This window comes from Camelina sativa, chromosome 15 (assembly GCF_000633955.1).
Source record: "Camelina sativa cultivar DH55 chromosome 15, Cs, whole genome shotgun sequence".
Taxonomy (NCBI): Eukaryota; Viridiplantae; Streptophyta; class Magnoliopsida; order Brassicales; family Brassicaceae; genus Camelina; species Camelina sativa.
In genome coordinates this window covers 18880624-18894984 of record NC_025699.1, presented here as the reverse complement: position 1 = coordinate 18894984, position 14361 = coordinate 18880624, and the positions used below count along the sequence as shown (strand labels likewise).

At 36.3% G+C, this 14361-nt stretch overlaps 5 protein-coding genes across 9 annotated transcripts in view; 2 read left to right on the top strand and 3 right to left on the bottom strand.

Annotated features, from left to right (window-relative positions):
• On the top strand, window positions 2023-2885 carry LOC104747165 (glucan endo-1,3-beta-glucosidase 12-like). Its single transcript, XM_010468749.2, has 3 exons — window positions 2023-2227; window positions 2311-2565; window positions 2674-2885. Exons 1-3 carry the CDS (start codon window positions 2167-2169, stop codon window positions 2706-2708), a joined length of 351 nt encoding a protein of 116 aa, XP_010467051.1. The 5' UTR covers window positions 2023-2166; the 3' UTR covers window positions 2709-2885.
• Window positions 2861-4274, bottom strand: LOC104747162 (transmembrane protein 256 homolog). Its single transcript, XM_010468744.1, has 5 exons — window positions 4141-4274; window positions 3995-4065; window positions 3787-3867; window positions 3657-3700; window positions 2861-3184 (listed from the first exon to the last, which is right to left on the bottom strand). The coding sequence occupies exons 1-5, from the start codon at window positions 4232-4234 to the stop codon at window positions 3085-3087; spliced, it is 390 nt and encodes a 129-aa protein (XP_010467046.1). The 5' UTR covers window positions 4235-4274; the 3' UTR covers window positions 2861-3084.
• Window positions 4324-6584, top strand: LOC104747163 (scarecrow-like protein 21). Its single transcript, XM_010468745.2, has 2 exons — window positions 4324-4466; window positions 4871-6584. The coding sequence occupies exon 2, from the start codon at window positions 5206-5208 to the stop codon at window positions 6472-6474; it is 1269 nt and encodes a 422-aa protein (XP_010467047.1). The 5' UTR covers window positions 4324-4466; window positions 4871-5205; the 3' UTR covers window positions 6475-6584.
• Window positions 6516-9447, bottom strand: LOC104747164 (WRKY transcription factor 1-like). 2 transcript variants are annotated; one of them, XM_010468747.2, is made up of 5 exons: window positions 9208-9447; window positions 7949-8644; window positions 7658-7838; window positions 7394-7549; window positions 6516-7298 (listed from the first exon to the last, which is right to left on the bottom strand). In XM_010468747.2, the coding sequence occupies exons 2-5, from the start codon at window positions 8535-8537 to the stop codon at window positions 6821-6823; spliced, it is 1404 nt and encodes a 467-aa protein (XP_010467049.1). In that variant the 5' UTR covers window positions 8538-8644; window positions 9208-9447; the 3' UTR covers window positions 6516-6820. The 2 variants fall into 2 exon arrangements, with proteins under 2 accessions (XP_010467049.1, XP_010467050.1); XM_010468748.2 differs by lacking the exon at window positions 9208-9447 and adding an exon at window positions 8866-9010.
• Window positions 10821-14361, bottom strand: part of LOC104747160 (serine/threonine-protein phosphatase 7 long form homolog) — a 4621-nt gene continuing 1080 nt past the window's right edge. The window contains exons 1-6 of one of the 4 annotated variants that reach the window (XM_010468741.2): window positions 13971-14111; window positions 13513-13618; window positions 12729-13373; window positions 12417-12584; window positions 11950-12342; window positions 10821-11854 (exon numbers count right to left, since the gene is read on the bottom strand). In XM_010468741.2, coding sequence (XP_010467043.1) covers window positions 11105-11854; window positions 11950-12342; window positions 12417-12584; window positions 12729-13373; window positions 13513-13602 — 2046 coding nt within the window. In that variant the 5' untranslated portion in view covers window positions 13603-13618; window positions 13971-14111 and the 3' untranslated portion in view covers window positions 10821-11104. Of the gene's footprint in view, window positions 11855-11949; window positions 12343-12416; window positions 12585-12728; window positions 13374-13512; window positions 13937-13970; window positions 14112-14361 lie in introns of those variants that run through there. The other 3 variants (XM_010468742.2, XM_010468740.2, XM_010468743.2) reach the window with 3 other exon arrangements.

Here is a 14361-nt window from a genome sequence, read left to right as displayed (position 1 = left end):
ATAAGTAAATAATATTACAATTTCAAATTTTATGAAATATATATATATATATAATCTGCTTATAGTTATTTAATAAAACTTTGTATTTTTTATTATAAATTCTGTAGTTTTTGGATAATTATCTTTTTACATTATTAATATTTTTAAAAACAAAGTATTTTTATTTTTGTTGTAATCAAATTCCTCCTATTAAATATTAACTTTTACACTTGTCAAAATCTAAAATTGATGATTTGACACATGTCAATATCTCATCAGTATATTTGACACGTGTCATGATATTGTTAATGACTAACTTTGAAAACCCAACTTTATATAATAAGATTATAATAACTATTGAAAGTTTGTTATTTAAATTACTATGATAATAATACTAACATAAAAATATCATTTTGTTTTTATATGATTTTGTTAATAAGTTATATGTTCTTTATTTTTATTAACTTTATATTAATTGATATGTTTTTATAGTCCTTTTAGAATATTTTACTTATATTGATTTTAAGAAATCATTATTTATATTAATTTTAAGAAATTAATATAATTTTGGCTTGTATATTTGTAAGTAAATTTTAGTGAAATTTTGCCTTAGTATTATTCTGTTAATTGTTTTAAAAATAAGAGAATTTGTTAAAAATGCCCCTTTTGATATATCCTTTTTCAAAAATACCCTCTTTTCAGGCCATTTTTATTTTTGCCCTCTTTTAATTTTTAATGACCATTTTACCTTTAGATGAAAATTATTTTATTCAATAAAAAGAAAAACAAAATTTTCCCGCCAAAAAATTTCCAACATATTTTCCCGCCAAAAAATTTTCGAAAAAATTTTCCCTCCAAAAATTTTATTGTCAAAAAAATTTTGATAAAAAATTTCGACAAAAAAAATTTTCCCGCCAAAAATAATTTACAAGGTTTTTATAAGGTTTTATAAGGTTTCTACCTTATAAAAGCCTTATAAACACCTTGTAAAGGCTTTTACAAGATTTTTTAAAGAGTTTTAAAAGGTTTTTTAAACAACTTGTAAACGCTTTTACAGTTTACAAGTTGTTTAAAAGGTTTTAAAAGGTTTTAAGAAGATTTTTACAAGGTTTTCAAATGGTTTTTAAAAAGATTTTTAAAAGGTTTTTAAACACCTTGTAAACGCTTTTACAATGTTTTTAAAAACCTTGTAAAAGTTTTTAGAAGATTTTTAAAAGGGTTTTAAAAGGTTTTTAAACACCTTGTAAACGCTTTTAAAAAGTTTTTAAAAGCGTTTACAAGGTGTTTAAAAACCTTTTAAAAGCATTTACAAGCGTTTACAATGTGCTTAAAAACCTTTTAAAAACATTGTAAACGCTTTTAAAAATCTTTTAAAAGTGTTTACAATGTTCTTAAAAGGTATAAATTTCAATATTTTTGGCGGGAAAATTTTTCGATTTTGGCGGGAAAATTTTTTTTTTTGGCGGGAAAAATTTTCGATTTTGGCGGAAAAAAAACAATTTGGCGGGAAAATATTTTCGATTTTGATGACTGTACATTCTTACTGTCACTCAAAAAGGGTAATTTGGTCATTTTGTATATAAAGAAGTGTAGTTTTAAAAAGGTCAACATGAAGGGGTATTTTTAAAAAGGGGTATGGAAAAATGGGCATTTTTGAGAATGCCCTAAAAATAAAGATAATGGCATAGAGCTGTAATTAATTAGAAAAATTTAATGGTATTTTGCTAAAAAGTGTCTTGAGCTTTCTGACGGCGACACATCAGCTTTTTCTCAAATGTGCTTTTCTATTAATATATAGGAGATCCTTTAAAATCATTAAAAATCAAATTTTGAAAAGAAATTCAATAACACTGGATTGTAAAGTAAATTTTTAAATCATTAATTCAATAACAATGAATTTTATTAGTGTTTTCAAAAAATATATGATTGAATAACATAAGATTAGTACACATTAATCACAATGTTTAAATTTCAAAAATCTAAGAAACTTAATTATATAGCCAAGAAGTAATTTAGTAAGAAGTAATTAGTAGTCTGGCAAAAAAGTAATTTTGTACCTAAAGAATTTGGCAGTTGATAAGAATTACACATAAATTTACTAAACAGAGATTATCTACTAACAATATAAAATACTCGAGGTGTGACCATCTTTAAGCTCTCAAACCTTCCAACTTGCCTCTTGTGAAGATGAAAAGTTTCTGGTCAAGGATAGCAATTGCTTTACTTTTCATAACAGTAACGTTTTCAGGTACACCATTATTGTAACATCCACTCGCATACACATAATCTCAAAGATATAACATGTGTCTCTTCTTGTTTTTTTTTATATAGCAAAAGCGGAGTTCGGACAATGGTGTGTAGCCGATTCACAGATACCAGATTATGTGACACAAGCAGCCTTAGACTGGGCTTGTCAACACGGCGGAGCAGATTGCAGTAAGATTCAGCCTAACCAGCCTTGCTTCTTGCCCAACACTCTCAAGGACCATGCCTCTGTTGTCTTCAATAGTTATTACCAGAGTTATAAGCACATGGGTGCTGATTGTTACTTCAGCAGCGCCGCAATACTCACGCAACGCGATCCTAGTAAGAAACTTTATCTAGACCCTTGGCCTTTTGTCAACAGTTATTTAAGCTCTTTGATCAAACAAAATCTTCAACCATCTGTGTCTGATTATCTGATGATTTTGATAGGTCACGGTTCGTGCCATTTTGAATATATCAAATGATTCAAAGGGAAGGGCCAAGATGACATGAAAGATGACGAATAGAGCAATTTTTCTCATTGTTAGTACTGTCGCACAATATAAAATAAATCCATCTTTGTTGCTTGGAAGTTTCACTTATATTACTCCTATGGAGCTAAATGACGCACAGCCTGTTTTCTAATGTTGAATTTTTATAAATTGTATGGTAATAAAATTACATATAATCCCTTTAGCAACAAAGTGAACAAGTAAAGGAATAAGTTTTATGGTTGTCGACACCGACGACACGGAATTGTATTAACTATTAAGCAATCTCTTAGGGAAATTAAACAGTGAGTTCATATGTGGAATAAGCTTGACCACAACTTGACAATATAGATGATGGTTTTGAGATTGTTTAGAAAAGTAGGGTTCCCCAAGCAGCGATGAAGGCAAAGCCTCCGAATGGTGCCAAGGTTGAAAACTTTCTGTCCTCACGCAGCGCTACCATATAACACCTGCAACATTTTGACCAACATAAAACTTTCTCACATACTCATTACCTGGAAATAGACTAGTGATCCAAAAACATTAGAGTTCAGTTACCTAGTAAGCATCTGAGATATAGTTCAAAGACCATAATTTCAGATGCACATGGTTTGTGGGACGGGAGCAAATTATTTCATGAAATGCATGGATTCTTTCTGAAATTTAATCATTACCTCACAAAACCATACATACAAAGACCTATGCAACTAGCAAGTAACGCAATGCTTTTTAGATGAATTAGAGTACGAAACATGACAACGTGGTTTGCGGCAGCTATTGCCAATTCCAAAAGATTAGAGCGTATACTGGAAACTCCAAATCATTTTGAATCGCTCAATTACAAGACATCCAACAAACATTAAACACAAAATCTCTACTATACACATCCCCATTCAGGAGGTTAAATTGAAGAATTTGAAAAACAAAAAGATAGCAACTTACGTCCCGGAAAAGGCTACAATCCCAGCAGTCAACAAGCCACCAAACTGAGCAAGAAAAAGGATATGTCAGCTCCATCAACTTGCATAAGGACACAAACTGGAGAAACAGAGGAAACAAGAGAAAGCTTTACAATGTTGGGATATTTGGTGCTAGGAGCAGAAACAAGAGCAGCAGTGTGAACCAAATGGTAAAGAGAAGCCGTTTGCCACACCTGGAAAAAAAAAAAAAAAAAAAAACCTTAAACTTTACTAGACAAATCCAACAACAAATGCAAAAACCCACATAGCTAAATGTAAAAAAAAAGTAATCAAATTTCCGAACAATTTCAGAATCTGAACCTGTTTGTAAGAAGGGTTCTCTGGTTTAAAGAAATGAGCACCGTAAGTTCCTAACCCAAGAGCAGCCATACCTACAACACTAGACGAATCAGTATCTTCCTTACAGCATCAATTCAAAGATCATTACTTTATCGACAAAATCTTACCGGAAACTGCAGCTACTTTGTGCCATATCCGAGGATCCATCGATCGTCTTCCTCTGAGGTCTCTTATTAGGTTGCTTCTTACACTATTTCCCATTTGACCAGAGGCTTTAAGAGAGAGAGAGAGAGATGGGTCATATCAAAATTACCAAGTGGGTGATCGGGTCTTATTCGGGTTTAAGCTGAAACGGTGTCGTATCTTCTTTACAGCCACTAAAGATTCTTCCTTTTGCTTCAGCTGCGAGCTTTGGGTGGGATGGGATCTCTCTCACTTGCAAAACCAAATCTCTTGGACCAAAAGATTACTTCTTAATCTTCTTCTACACAAGGTTAGTCACAAAAATATAAACTTTATCCTCCGATTTTGATGCTCTGCTTCTTCTTATACACAAAACTTGAAAAAATTTCTCTTTGTTTACAATTTTGCAAATTCAAAACGAAGATAGTTGTTCAGTTTGATGTTGGTTGGGTGCACATGATGCTCTGAAGTCTGAAGAGAAATTGTCAAATTGTGATCGTATGATTGGATAATGGAAGTGCTAGTTTAGGATTGGAACTCTCTTTTATGTCTTTGTTTATTGATGAAGTAGTAGTACATGGTTGATGTAGATTCATAGAGTACTCATGAGTTGTATTCTATAGTCCTTGGAAGAGTTTTGATCTCCATGGATATGATTGTATGCTTTTCATATCTAATTCAATCTGATTAAAGACTTGTGTATGACTTCTACAGGTTTTGCAGCCCTTATATGATTGGCTATTGCTAGATAGGGATATATGTACTGTATACTGTGTGTTATGAAGATCAGATATGTAAAGGTCATGTCCTGAGGAATGGTTGATGTTTAAAGTTTCCAAGTATATCAGACTACTTTACTTGAAATCCACTGCTGAGATTTGGAGCAGAAGCTGCATCTCGGGGACTTTTTCAGAAGAAAGTGATTTATCTGGTTGACGTTTTCATGAACTTTGTTATAGAACTCTCTCTATTCACCAATAGTATCTCCCTCGATCAACAGCGTTCTCCTAATAATACCAAGAACTATTCCCTGAGGCTGCTTGTTTGTGATGGACAATGTAAGAGGTTCGAGACACAATGTGCGAGAAGTGGAAACAATAATGTTGCAGCCATTGCCAGAGATAGCTGAGAGTATCAATGATGCTATCTGCCATGAACTCTCCATGTGGCCTGAAGATGCTAATGACTTGTTGTTGATAGTGGAGGCAATATCAAGGGGAGACTTGAAATGGGTACTGGTTGCTTGTGCGAAAGCTGTTTCTGAGAATAACCTTCTATTGGCACGATGGTGTATGGGAGAGTTGCGTGGTATGGTTTCCATTTCTGGTGCGCCAATCCAGAGATTGGGAGCGTACATGTTAGAAGGGCTTGTGGCAAGGCTAGCTGCCTCTGGTAGTTCGATATACAAATCTCTCCAATCCAGAGAACCAGAGAGGTACGAGTTCTTATCTTATGTGTATGTTCTGCATGAGGTTTGCCCATATTTCAAGTTTGGTTACATGTCAGCGAATGGGGCTATCGCAGAAGCAATGAAGGATGAGGAGAGAATTCACATTATTGACTTCCAAATTGGGCAAGGGAGCCAGTGGATTTCACTGATTCAGGCTTTTGCAGCTAGGCCTGGTGGGGCTCCAAATATTCGAATTACCGGAATTGGTGATTTGTCTGTCTTGGTAACAGTCAAGAGAAGACTAGAGAAACTTGCAAAGAAGTTTGATGTCCCATTCAAGTTCAATGCGATTTCAAGGCCGAGTTATGAAGTTGAAGTGCCAAATCTTGATGTCCGGGAAGGCGAAGCCCTTGGAGTTAACTTTGCTTACATGCTGCACCACTTGCCTGACGAGAGCGTAAGCATGGAAAACCATAGGGACCGGTTGCTGAGGATGGTGAAGAGTCTATCACCTAAAGTGGTCACTCTTGTGGAACAAGAATGCAACACGAACACTTCCCCTTTCCTTCCTAGGTTCTTTGAGACATTAAGTTATTATACGGCAATGTTTGAGTCTATTGATGTGATGCTTCCGAGAAATCACAAAGAAAGGATCAGTATCGAGCAGCACTGCTTGGCAAGGGATGTTGTCAACATCATAGCTTGTGAAGGAGCTGAGAGGATCGAAAGGCACGAGCTTCTCGGGAAATGGAAGTCAAGGTTTTCCATGGCGGGTTTTGAGCCATACCCCTTGAGCTCAATAATTTCAGCCACCATTAGAGCCCTCTTGAGAGATTACAGCAACGGGTATGGGATTGAAGAAAGAGATGGTGCTTTATATCTTGGTTGGATGGACAGGGTCTTGGTTTCATCTTGTGCCTGGAAGTGAAAGAATGATCCGAGAATGTAATGTAAAAGACAAATTGGAAGTAATAGATGGTTGTCTCAATACCATTAATAAGGTTGAATCAAATCATATACATCCCCATACTACAACTATTACACAGGCTCCATCGACAAAGAAAGACTCATGTTGTGTTACCATCTCTTCCTGTAACTCTTATTTGAACCAAATGGAAGTGGCTATATAAGGGTAGTAAGCATACTATTCCATTAAACACTAATCTAAATCTGGTCCCGCCTGAACAACAACTGTACAGTCTATAACCATATTGCCTGTACTAATCTACGTTAAAACAGCCATATAAATTACCACTCGGTACAACACCGAATGCTTAGCTTTGGGCAGGCTCTGTCTTGGTTTTCTGTTCCTCAGTCACCAGGGTTCTCACTGCCTTCTCATGACAAGCTGTGGTTTTATCATCTGACTTTGTTTCCAGCTTCGTGTGATTCGCTGCATGATCTTTGTTTACATCAGATATGTCTTTTATTTCTTCCTTCAGTTTCTCATCCAAGACAGGACCTTGATCAAGACTTTTCTCAAAGCCATTAGTCTTAGTTTTCTTTATTGGGTGATCTTCGTCATGCTGGTCTGAGCTCTGTGGAGTCTTGTTGGCATCTCCTTCTTTAACATTCAGTTCTTTATCATCAACTTCCGAGTCCAGCATGTTATTATGAGTAACAACCCTTCCTGGAGGCATATCGTGGTCGTGCTTTCCCTCGTAAGTCGTTATAAGCAATTTTGTGTCATGAGATGACCTCTCTACGTGTTTCTTGACAGGGCATCCAGAGCTTGAACATCTATAGTAGCTCCTAATATATCCATCAAACAGAGAAAGAAAATAAGCAGAGAAGAATGAAACCAAAAGTTTTAACATCATAGAGTGTTTCCTGTAATCAATCACAACCTCGGATATGGGCTGCCTTTCACTGATTTCTGACCATATTTACGCCATCGGTACCCATCATTCACAATATCAAACAGAGTCTGAGTGTGAACCACAATGCGTGAATCATTGGTTGACCTTTCCACTGGACTTGGCTCAATGTTTCCTCCTTTCTTCCTGATTAAGTGACATCGACATAACAAGAAAAACAAAGATCACCAATGGTGAAGCCTTCCTTCAGAACAATGAAAAAAAAAAAAAAACTGAAACATTGATCATTACTACCTTCGCTTTGAGGAAGGACTATTATAATCCTTGTGACTGTTGTCACCCTTTATCCTACTTGATTGTGAACTATCAGTTTTCACATCATCGGCTGGTGGAACAACTGAAACATGTAATCCTCTGTGGATCTTTGGTGGTTCGGTTTGGCGAGGTGTCTGAACAATGGATCCAGATGATTTCTCTACAAACATAACACCATAAGAAACAATGTTACATTTAATATGTCACCACATCATAAGCGCTAACGGAAACATTTTTATAAATAGAAAATTATATATGTTCTTTATTCACCTTTACTCACAGCTGTGAAGACATCACTTCGTTTATCCTGATTGATAGGTACAGGACCAGTAAGAGGCTTTGGATGATCATGTTCACCAAAGTAAACAGTGTCCACGACTTGTCCACCAGGCGACCGTTCCAATTGCTTTTTGGCTTTGCAGTTTGGGTGCGTGCACCTGTAATAGCTCCTGACAAACTCATTCCCTTTAACAAGCTTCTGTCCGTACTTCCGCCAGTTGTATCCGTCTTCCATAACCTTCTCACGAATAAAAGGGCTATTCCCTTCTGAACCAGACTGCAAAGACAACACAGTGCTACTTTCAGAAACCTTTGGTGCTTTCTCGGATGTCGGGGAAGCGGCGACATCTACTTCCGACTGTGAAGCTGTGGTATGAGGAACAGGTTGTAGTAGCTCCTTGCACTCTGTAGCTTTCGAACTTTCGGTCTGACAACCTTCAACAACAGTTTCAGTTCTAGTAACAGTCACTGGTTTAGCCTCCATTTCATCAGTGGCAACAACATCATCAGCTACTTTAGTCTCGCTTGAATCGTCTAATTCCATATCACTAACCGGAACTTTCACAACCTCCTCAGCCATAATTAAAAGACCAACAAAATTTTCTAACCAACACCAAAAGAAATTCAAACGAGTTCAAAGCCGGATAGAATGAAGCTTAAACGCCAAATCCATTTAGTTTCCAAAGCCTGGAGAAGCAATCAAAACAAAAACAAATATTATTTTAGTGAATTTATAATACTAAACTAACTCCATAGAAACAACAATAGGAACAAACTTTTACAGAACACAAAGGATCTCTTAAAGAGCATGACAGAGTGGTGACAGTTACAATTTTATCAAAGCTTTCTTGAATTTTAATATAATTTGTCATATGCTCGACCAACGAGTCAATAGACTCAAGTATTACCATAAAGTCTCACAAAATGTGTCCACAAACCAAACAAGAAATGACTAATGAATGATCTACGTTTTATATCTCCAATAAGACATGATAAACACAAAAGAACTCAGTCTCTATCTCTATATCTCAGTAAAAAACTCCCAAAAGTAAAGCATTTGCTAAAAATACTTAAAACCAAATTTATATAAAAAAAAAAAAAAAAAAAAAAAAAAAAAAAAAAAANTGGTTCCATTTACTACGGAGTCAGGAGACGACCCAGTATCAAGATTCGCATAAAATTAAACATTTAATACTACCCTAAATTTGTTTTTTTTTAGAAAGCTTAAATAAATATTCCAAAAAATTTACCTAGCACAGACATCGAGAAGATCACCAACCGACCAAAACACCCAAAAAAGACGAGGATCCCAAGACAAAACTGAAGCTTCTCAAAGTTCTTGTAATAAAAGATCAAGAAACCCGTAGATCGAATCGAACAACCTCAAATTGGGTTACAAAGAGAAAAGAGAAGAACAAAAGGTCATGTCAAAAAAAAAAAAACAGATGGTTGGACTTAGAAATGACTATGGGAAAAAGAAAAAAAAAAAGAGAGAGAAGAAGAAGAAAGTGGGAAGAAGCGGTTGTAATCCTGTGTTTCGTGGTGTACAGAAATATATGTGGACGTAGCTGATCTAACGGTTAGATGATACGTTTCTCATGACATATATTCTCCACCCACAAAACACAAGCCGACAAAAAGACGAAGCATTGGGACCCACAGAACCCAGTGCATTATAATCTCGTGTCTCTCATTAGTGTTGTGTTTTCTTCGTTTCCTTCGGTTATAAAGTGAGAGTATATTAAAGTACAGGGATCTGTTTTTGCAAATATGTATATTTATATACTTACTCCGAGAGGAACAAAACAAAAAGTATTGATTCTTTCACAAGTGGACTTGTTTTTTTTTTCTCTTGTAAGGACTACTTTTGTTTGCAGAACTTAAGTACTTTTGTAATTAAAGAAAAAAAATGTGAGGAATTTTCAAGGTCAATTTGTTGAACCACCACTGATCTTCGAACACTTTCGAATTTTAGTAATGTTGTTGTTGTTATTTTAAAATTCACAAAAGAACAAAATGGAGAATTTTTATGAGTAAACACACTACACTCTTTACAAAAATTAGATGAGTAGAAAGAAAGAGAGAGAGAGGGAAATAGAATGAGGAAAGAGCATCTTTGTTAGGTAAATTAACTAATTTGTTTTTACTGCTATAGTGACTATTTGATCTACCAAATATAGTCAAAAGGGTTTGTAAATTTTTTTTTCCTTCATAAATCTAATTAAACATATCAAATGATCTGTTAGTGACTCAATCAAAAGCGTCAATCTAGAATCGAACGAATTGAAAATAGATTTAAGCAATGACAACACCATCAGGGCTTTAGCACAAGTTGAGGTTACGAATCATTTCGATTACATTCATTAAGGATTAGAGACATGACACAATAAGTGCAACCAATACTTGACGATAAAACTCGTTTGCAATTAGAAGTTCGTCAAATCAGATTGAACATAATTTTGTGTAAGTAAAGCTCTTAAGCATCTCGAACGGTTGGGGGAAACCCCACATCTTATCAATAAACTTGATATGTAAAATAATGTTAATGACTAACTTTGAAACCTAACTTTATATAATAAGAAGGTGGATCTAATTTCTAAAGTGTAGAATGAAAATAAGAGAAACAAAGCATAACAATGATAGAAATATGAAACCCAATGAATAAAAAAAACTTGTCAACCACAACTAGGATAAGATGATTTAATAAATAACAAAGAAAAAGTTGTGAAACCAACTCTTGCGATATGCATTAAAATGTTGAGTTTGAAGAGGAATGACCTGAAAATAAGAAGTCTCTACTTGCGATATATCTAAGTTTGTTTCTGCTAGGAAGAAACAGAGATACTAATCGGAGTCACACTAATCACTAAATCAGAATACTGATGTTTCATGCTTCTTCCATCCTTTTCTGTAACCTCTTCTACACTACAGATAGTTGATTAAACATACTTCTAAAACAAAAGACAGTAATTTAAGAAAACAAACGAAATAAGTTAAAAGAAATACAAAATAGAAAACTAAACTTAAGTTCCTCTGCAGCCATAACTCTCATTGAATCTGTCAGTTCCACAACTCTCAACAACTCAAGAGATAGACAGGGCAGAGAGATTCACATTGGTTAAATAGATGAGATGAAACCAACTGTTTTCAAGCCACCATAGTGTTCGCTCCTCTTCTTTCGAGAGAAGACGAATCTGCAACACTTTCTCCCATCTCTGTTCCATCTTCTTCCTCTCTGTTTGCGTTTTCTTCACCGCTAACATCACTAATTATTTCCTTAGCTGCGTCATAATCTTCAACCTTTGATTCTTTATCTTCTTTCTTCACATCATAGCCCTCGGGCAGTTCCGCCATGCTCTCGGTTGGCTCCTCGCCACTCATAACATTAGTTGTATCAATTTCTTCATGTAACTTACTGTCCTCAAAAGACTTGTCTGCATCGTCTAGCAATGACCCGTCAATCTTGTTGATGTCTTGAGTCTCGGGCAATTGACGGATGGTGTCGCAAAGCTCCATGTCATCAACTTTGGTGACAGGATCATACAGATGTGTTCCATCATACACTGAATTTGTATGCGTAAGTGGTAAATGCATTTCACCAACCTCAACCACAGGCCCAAACTGTGATTCATCTTCACTACCCCCATAGTCTTCCATTGGATCAATGCCTTTCCTTCTCTTTCCCATCCCCTTCCTCCTCACCCTTTCTTTACCGCGCATTCTTTTCCCAAGTTCGATCTGCTGCTGGCTTTCTGCTGTAACCGTTACTCCAGCTTGATCTCTTAGGCAATCTTGCGCAAGGTTCATAATCCGTGAAATCATGTTGCCTCTTTCAAGATCCAAATCATGTGTTTGGAAATTCTCAGCCAACTCCAATATATCCCTCACATTTGTAATCTGCAATCAACAAGGAGGATAAAGTATTAAGATCATACCTAGAAACGTTACTGTCAAAATGACCAAGGGTCAAGAAACTTGTTGTTAGCTATTACCGTTCTTTGAAACTCGCTTGAGAGAGAGATGGGCCTTCCCACAATTTTTCGGGTTATTCCAAGATACCACCTCATGTAGTCTGCTTCATCAACGCCTAGAACATCATCAGGCACAATGTTTTCCCACCGCATTTCCCACTCGCTTAACTCTGATTCCATTTTAACCGACAGGTCAACCCCTCCATCAACTCCCCGAGACTTTCTTACCCACTTTTGCACATCTTCTGGGATGCCTTGAAACAAGGCAAATTGTTTGAGACAGCGATCAGGCAAGTGTCTCTCCGCCTTGTCAAAAGATATCAGCATTGTTTTCGATCTACCCAACTGCAGAGAGTTTCTAATGTGATCTGGTATGTATCTACCATCCATATTTTCATAAGGAAGCCACTCCACCTAATTCCCAAGGAAGGTATATGAGTATACAAAAAGAAGATTAGCTGATGAATATGAAAGATAAACAAGCTTACCTCACATGGCTTCAAGGCGTCCAATGCTTTCCGGTAAAAGACAACATCACGGTTTGCTGTTGGACCAGTTTGCTTCCCCTTCCACCTAAGCACAAATGGGAAATGATCATGGATGGGCTCACGATTCAGCTTTGGCCGGCCAACGTTTAAGTGATAGTAACTCCAACACTATAGAAAAACCAAAAAAGATGGAGAAGATTAAGTAAATGTATTCAATTACACAAGTATCCAAACTGCTGAAACTAGCAAAAAAATTCGACATGTGCTCAGTGATTATATCAGTTTGGGAACGAGAAATGAAAATCATAGCACCTGTAATAACGTCAAGCAACCACAAATCGTGCTTTGGGATTTAACAGAAGCATTCCCAAGTGCTCTATACAAGAAAGCCAAAGCAGCTGCACCCCAAGCAAATGTTCCAGCATCATCAAAATCCTCAAACAGCGGAAGATACATAACAGGCACCTTGTTTCCAGTGGTTGTAGAGAAGATGGTACTACCTACTAAGTACAAAAGATAAGCCCGTGTACAGTACTCAACTCTTTCAAAAGATGCATCATCTTTACAGTCAGAGAACTTGTCCTTCAACCAGCTAAGCTTAACCATCCCACCACTAGCGTAATTAGACTCTGGTACCTTCCCTAAGTACCTCTCACATACCGCAGAACAAGTTGTATATGTCACTCCAATGACAGGTTTACCATCAATCCCCAATCCGAGTAACAGAGCAATGTCCTCAAGAGTCACAGTCATTTCCCCAGTTGTGAAGTGAAAAGTGTTGGTCTCTCTCCTCCAACGCTCAACCAACGCAGAGATAAGAGGGTTGTCAAGACTAATAGCAGGGATCCGTCTCAAATACCCAAAACCGGCTCTCTCCACTAATTCTATCTGCTTTGGTTTAAGCTTCCACTCACCCAACTTCGATGTGTGCTCATGACACCTCAACGCACCACGCTCCTAACAATTCATTTCCACATTATCGTTAGTCTAAGTACCAGCAAACAAATATATGAACAACAATACTAAACGAAACCATCCAATCTTTGTCACAGTTTCCACAAATCGAACTTTTTAAAGTGCAGAGAAGAGTTAAAACCTGGCCATCCCAAACAGCGGAGGAAACATGTTTCTCTTGATCATAAAGCACAATATCCTTAAGTGGCCCTGGATTCGCTAAGATATCCATCAGAATCAACACTCACCTGCACAAAGCCGAATAAATCTTCAAACTTTAATCACAAAAATGTTCCAAAGCTTCAAACTTTACCAGGAAAAAACAATAATTTTGATGGGAAAACACATTAATAGATTCCAATCAATCAAAATCGAAGAAACCCTAAACAAAAAAAATCAAATCTTTCAAGCCTCATTCAAAACCAGAAAATGTAAAAAAGGACAGAGATTTCCTCAACACTACGAAACCCATTAATAGAGAAAAAGGTTTGATTTTTATCTTCCATTGGTCGGTTACACACAGAGAAGAAACGAACGATATGGAATCAGATAGACAGAGACGTTAAACACGAAACGACGCCGGAGAAGGGGAAGACTAACCAGAAAAACAGCGAACTTGAATCAAAACGACGACGGACTGAGAAAAGGAGACAAGAAAAGGAAGAGTCTGAAGAAGATCTCAGGATTTGTACGAACGGTGCCAAAACCAAAAAAAAAACTCAAAACGACGGCTTACTCGTCGTAAGGGATAATGCTTTTTCTCTTCTCTCTCTTTTTTTCTTTTTCTTACAAACTATTTTAAGAGGAAAAATAAAATATCTGTGACAATGTATTTGCATGTAAGATATGCGCCGTCCCGGCCCAGGAACTGAATTGCTAATGGTCTTTGCTGATGACCGAACACTGGATTTTTTTTCTGGTAGGCATAGGCACCTCATTTTTTTTTTATAAATGGATCAATTATTGAAAATTTGTATGCATATGGAATCTA

Excerpts from the sequence above, each read along its gene's own strand:
- LOC104747165 (XM_010468749.2), top strand. The coding sequence starts at position 2,167 with ATGAAAAGTTTCTGGTCAAGGATAGCAATTGCTTTACTTTTCATAACA. Across the intron at positions 2,228-2,310 it reads CATAACAGTAACGTTTTCAG|CAAAAGCGGAGTTCGGACAA; the intron begins GTACACCATTAT and ends TTTTTTATATAG. Across the intron at positions 2,566-2,673 it reads ACTCACGCAACGCGATCCTA|GTCACGGTTCGTGCCATTTT; the intron begins GTAAGAAACTTT and ends TGATTTTGATAG.
- LOC104747162 (XM_010468744.1), bottom strand. The coding sequence starts at position 4,234 with ATGGGAAATAGTGTAAGAAGCAACCTAATAAGAGACCTCAGAGGAAGA. Across the intron at positions 4,066-4,140 it reads CAAAGTAGCTGCAGTTTCCG|GTATGGCTGCTCTTGGGTTA; the intron begins GTAAGATTTTGT and ends CTAGTGTTGTAG. Across the intron at positions 3,185-3,656 it reads ATTGTAGCCTTTTCCGGGAC|GTGTTATATGGTAGCGCTGC; the intron begins GTAAGTTGCTAT and ends AAAATGTTGCAG.
- LOC104747163 (XM_010468745.2), top strand. The coding sequence starts at position 5,206 with ATGGACAATGTAAGAGGTTCGAGACACAATGTGCGAGAAGTGGAAACA.
- LOC104747164 (XM_010468747.2), bottom strand. The coding sequence starts at position 8,537 with ATGGCTGAGGAGGTTGTGAAAGTTCCGGTTAGTGATATGGAATTAGAC. Across the intron at positions 7,839-7,948 it reads CTTCACAGCTGTGAGTAAAG|AGAAATCATCTGGATCCATT; the intron begins GTGAATAAAGAA and ends TTATGTTTGTAG. Across the intron at positions 7,550-7,657 it reads AGTCCTTCCTCAAAGCGAAG|GAAGAAAGGAGGAAACATTG; the intron begins GTAGTAATGATC and ends TCACTTAATCAG.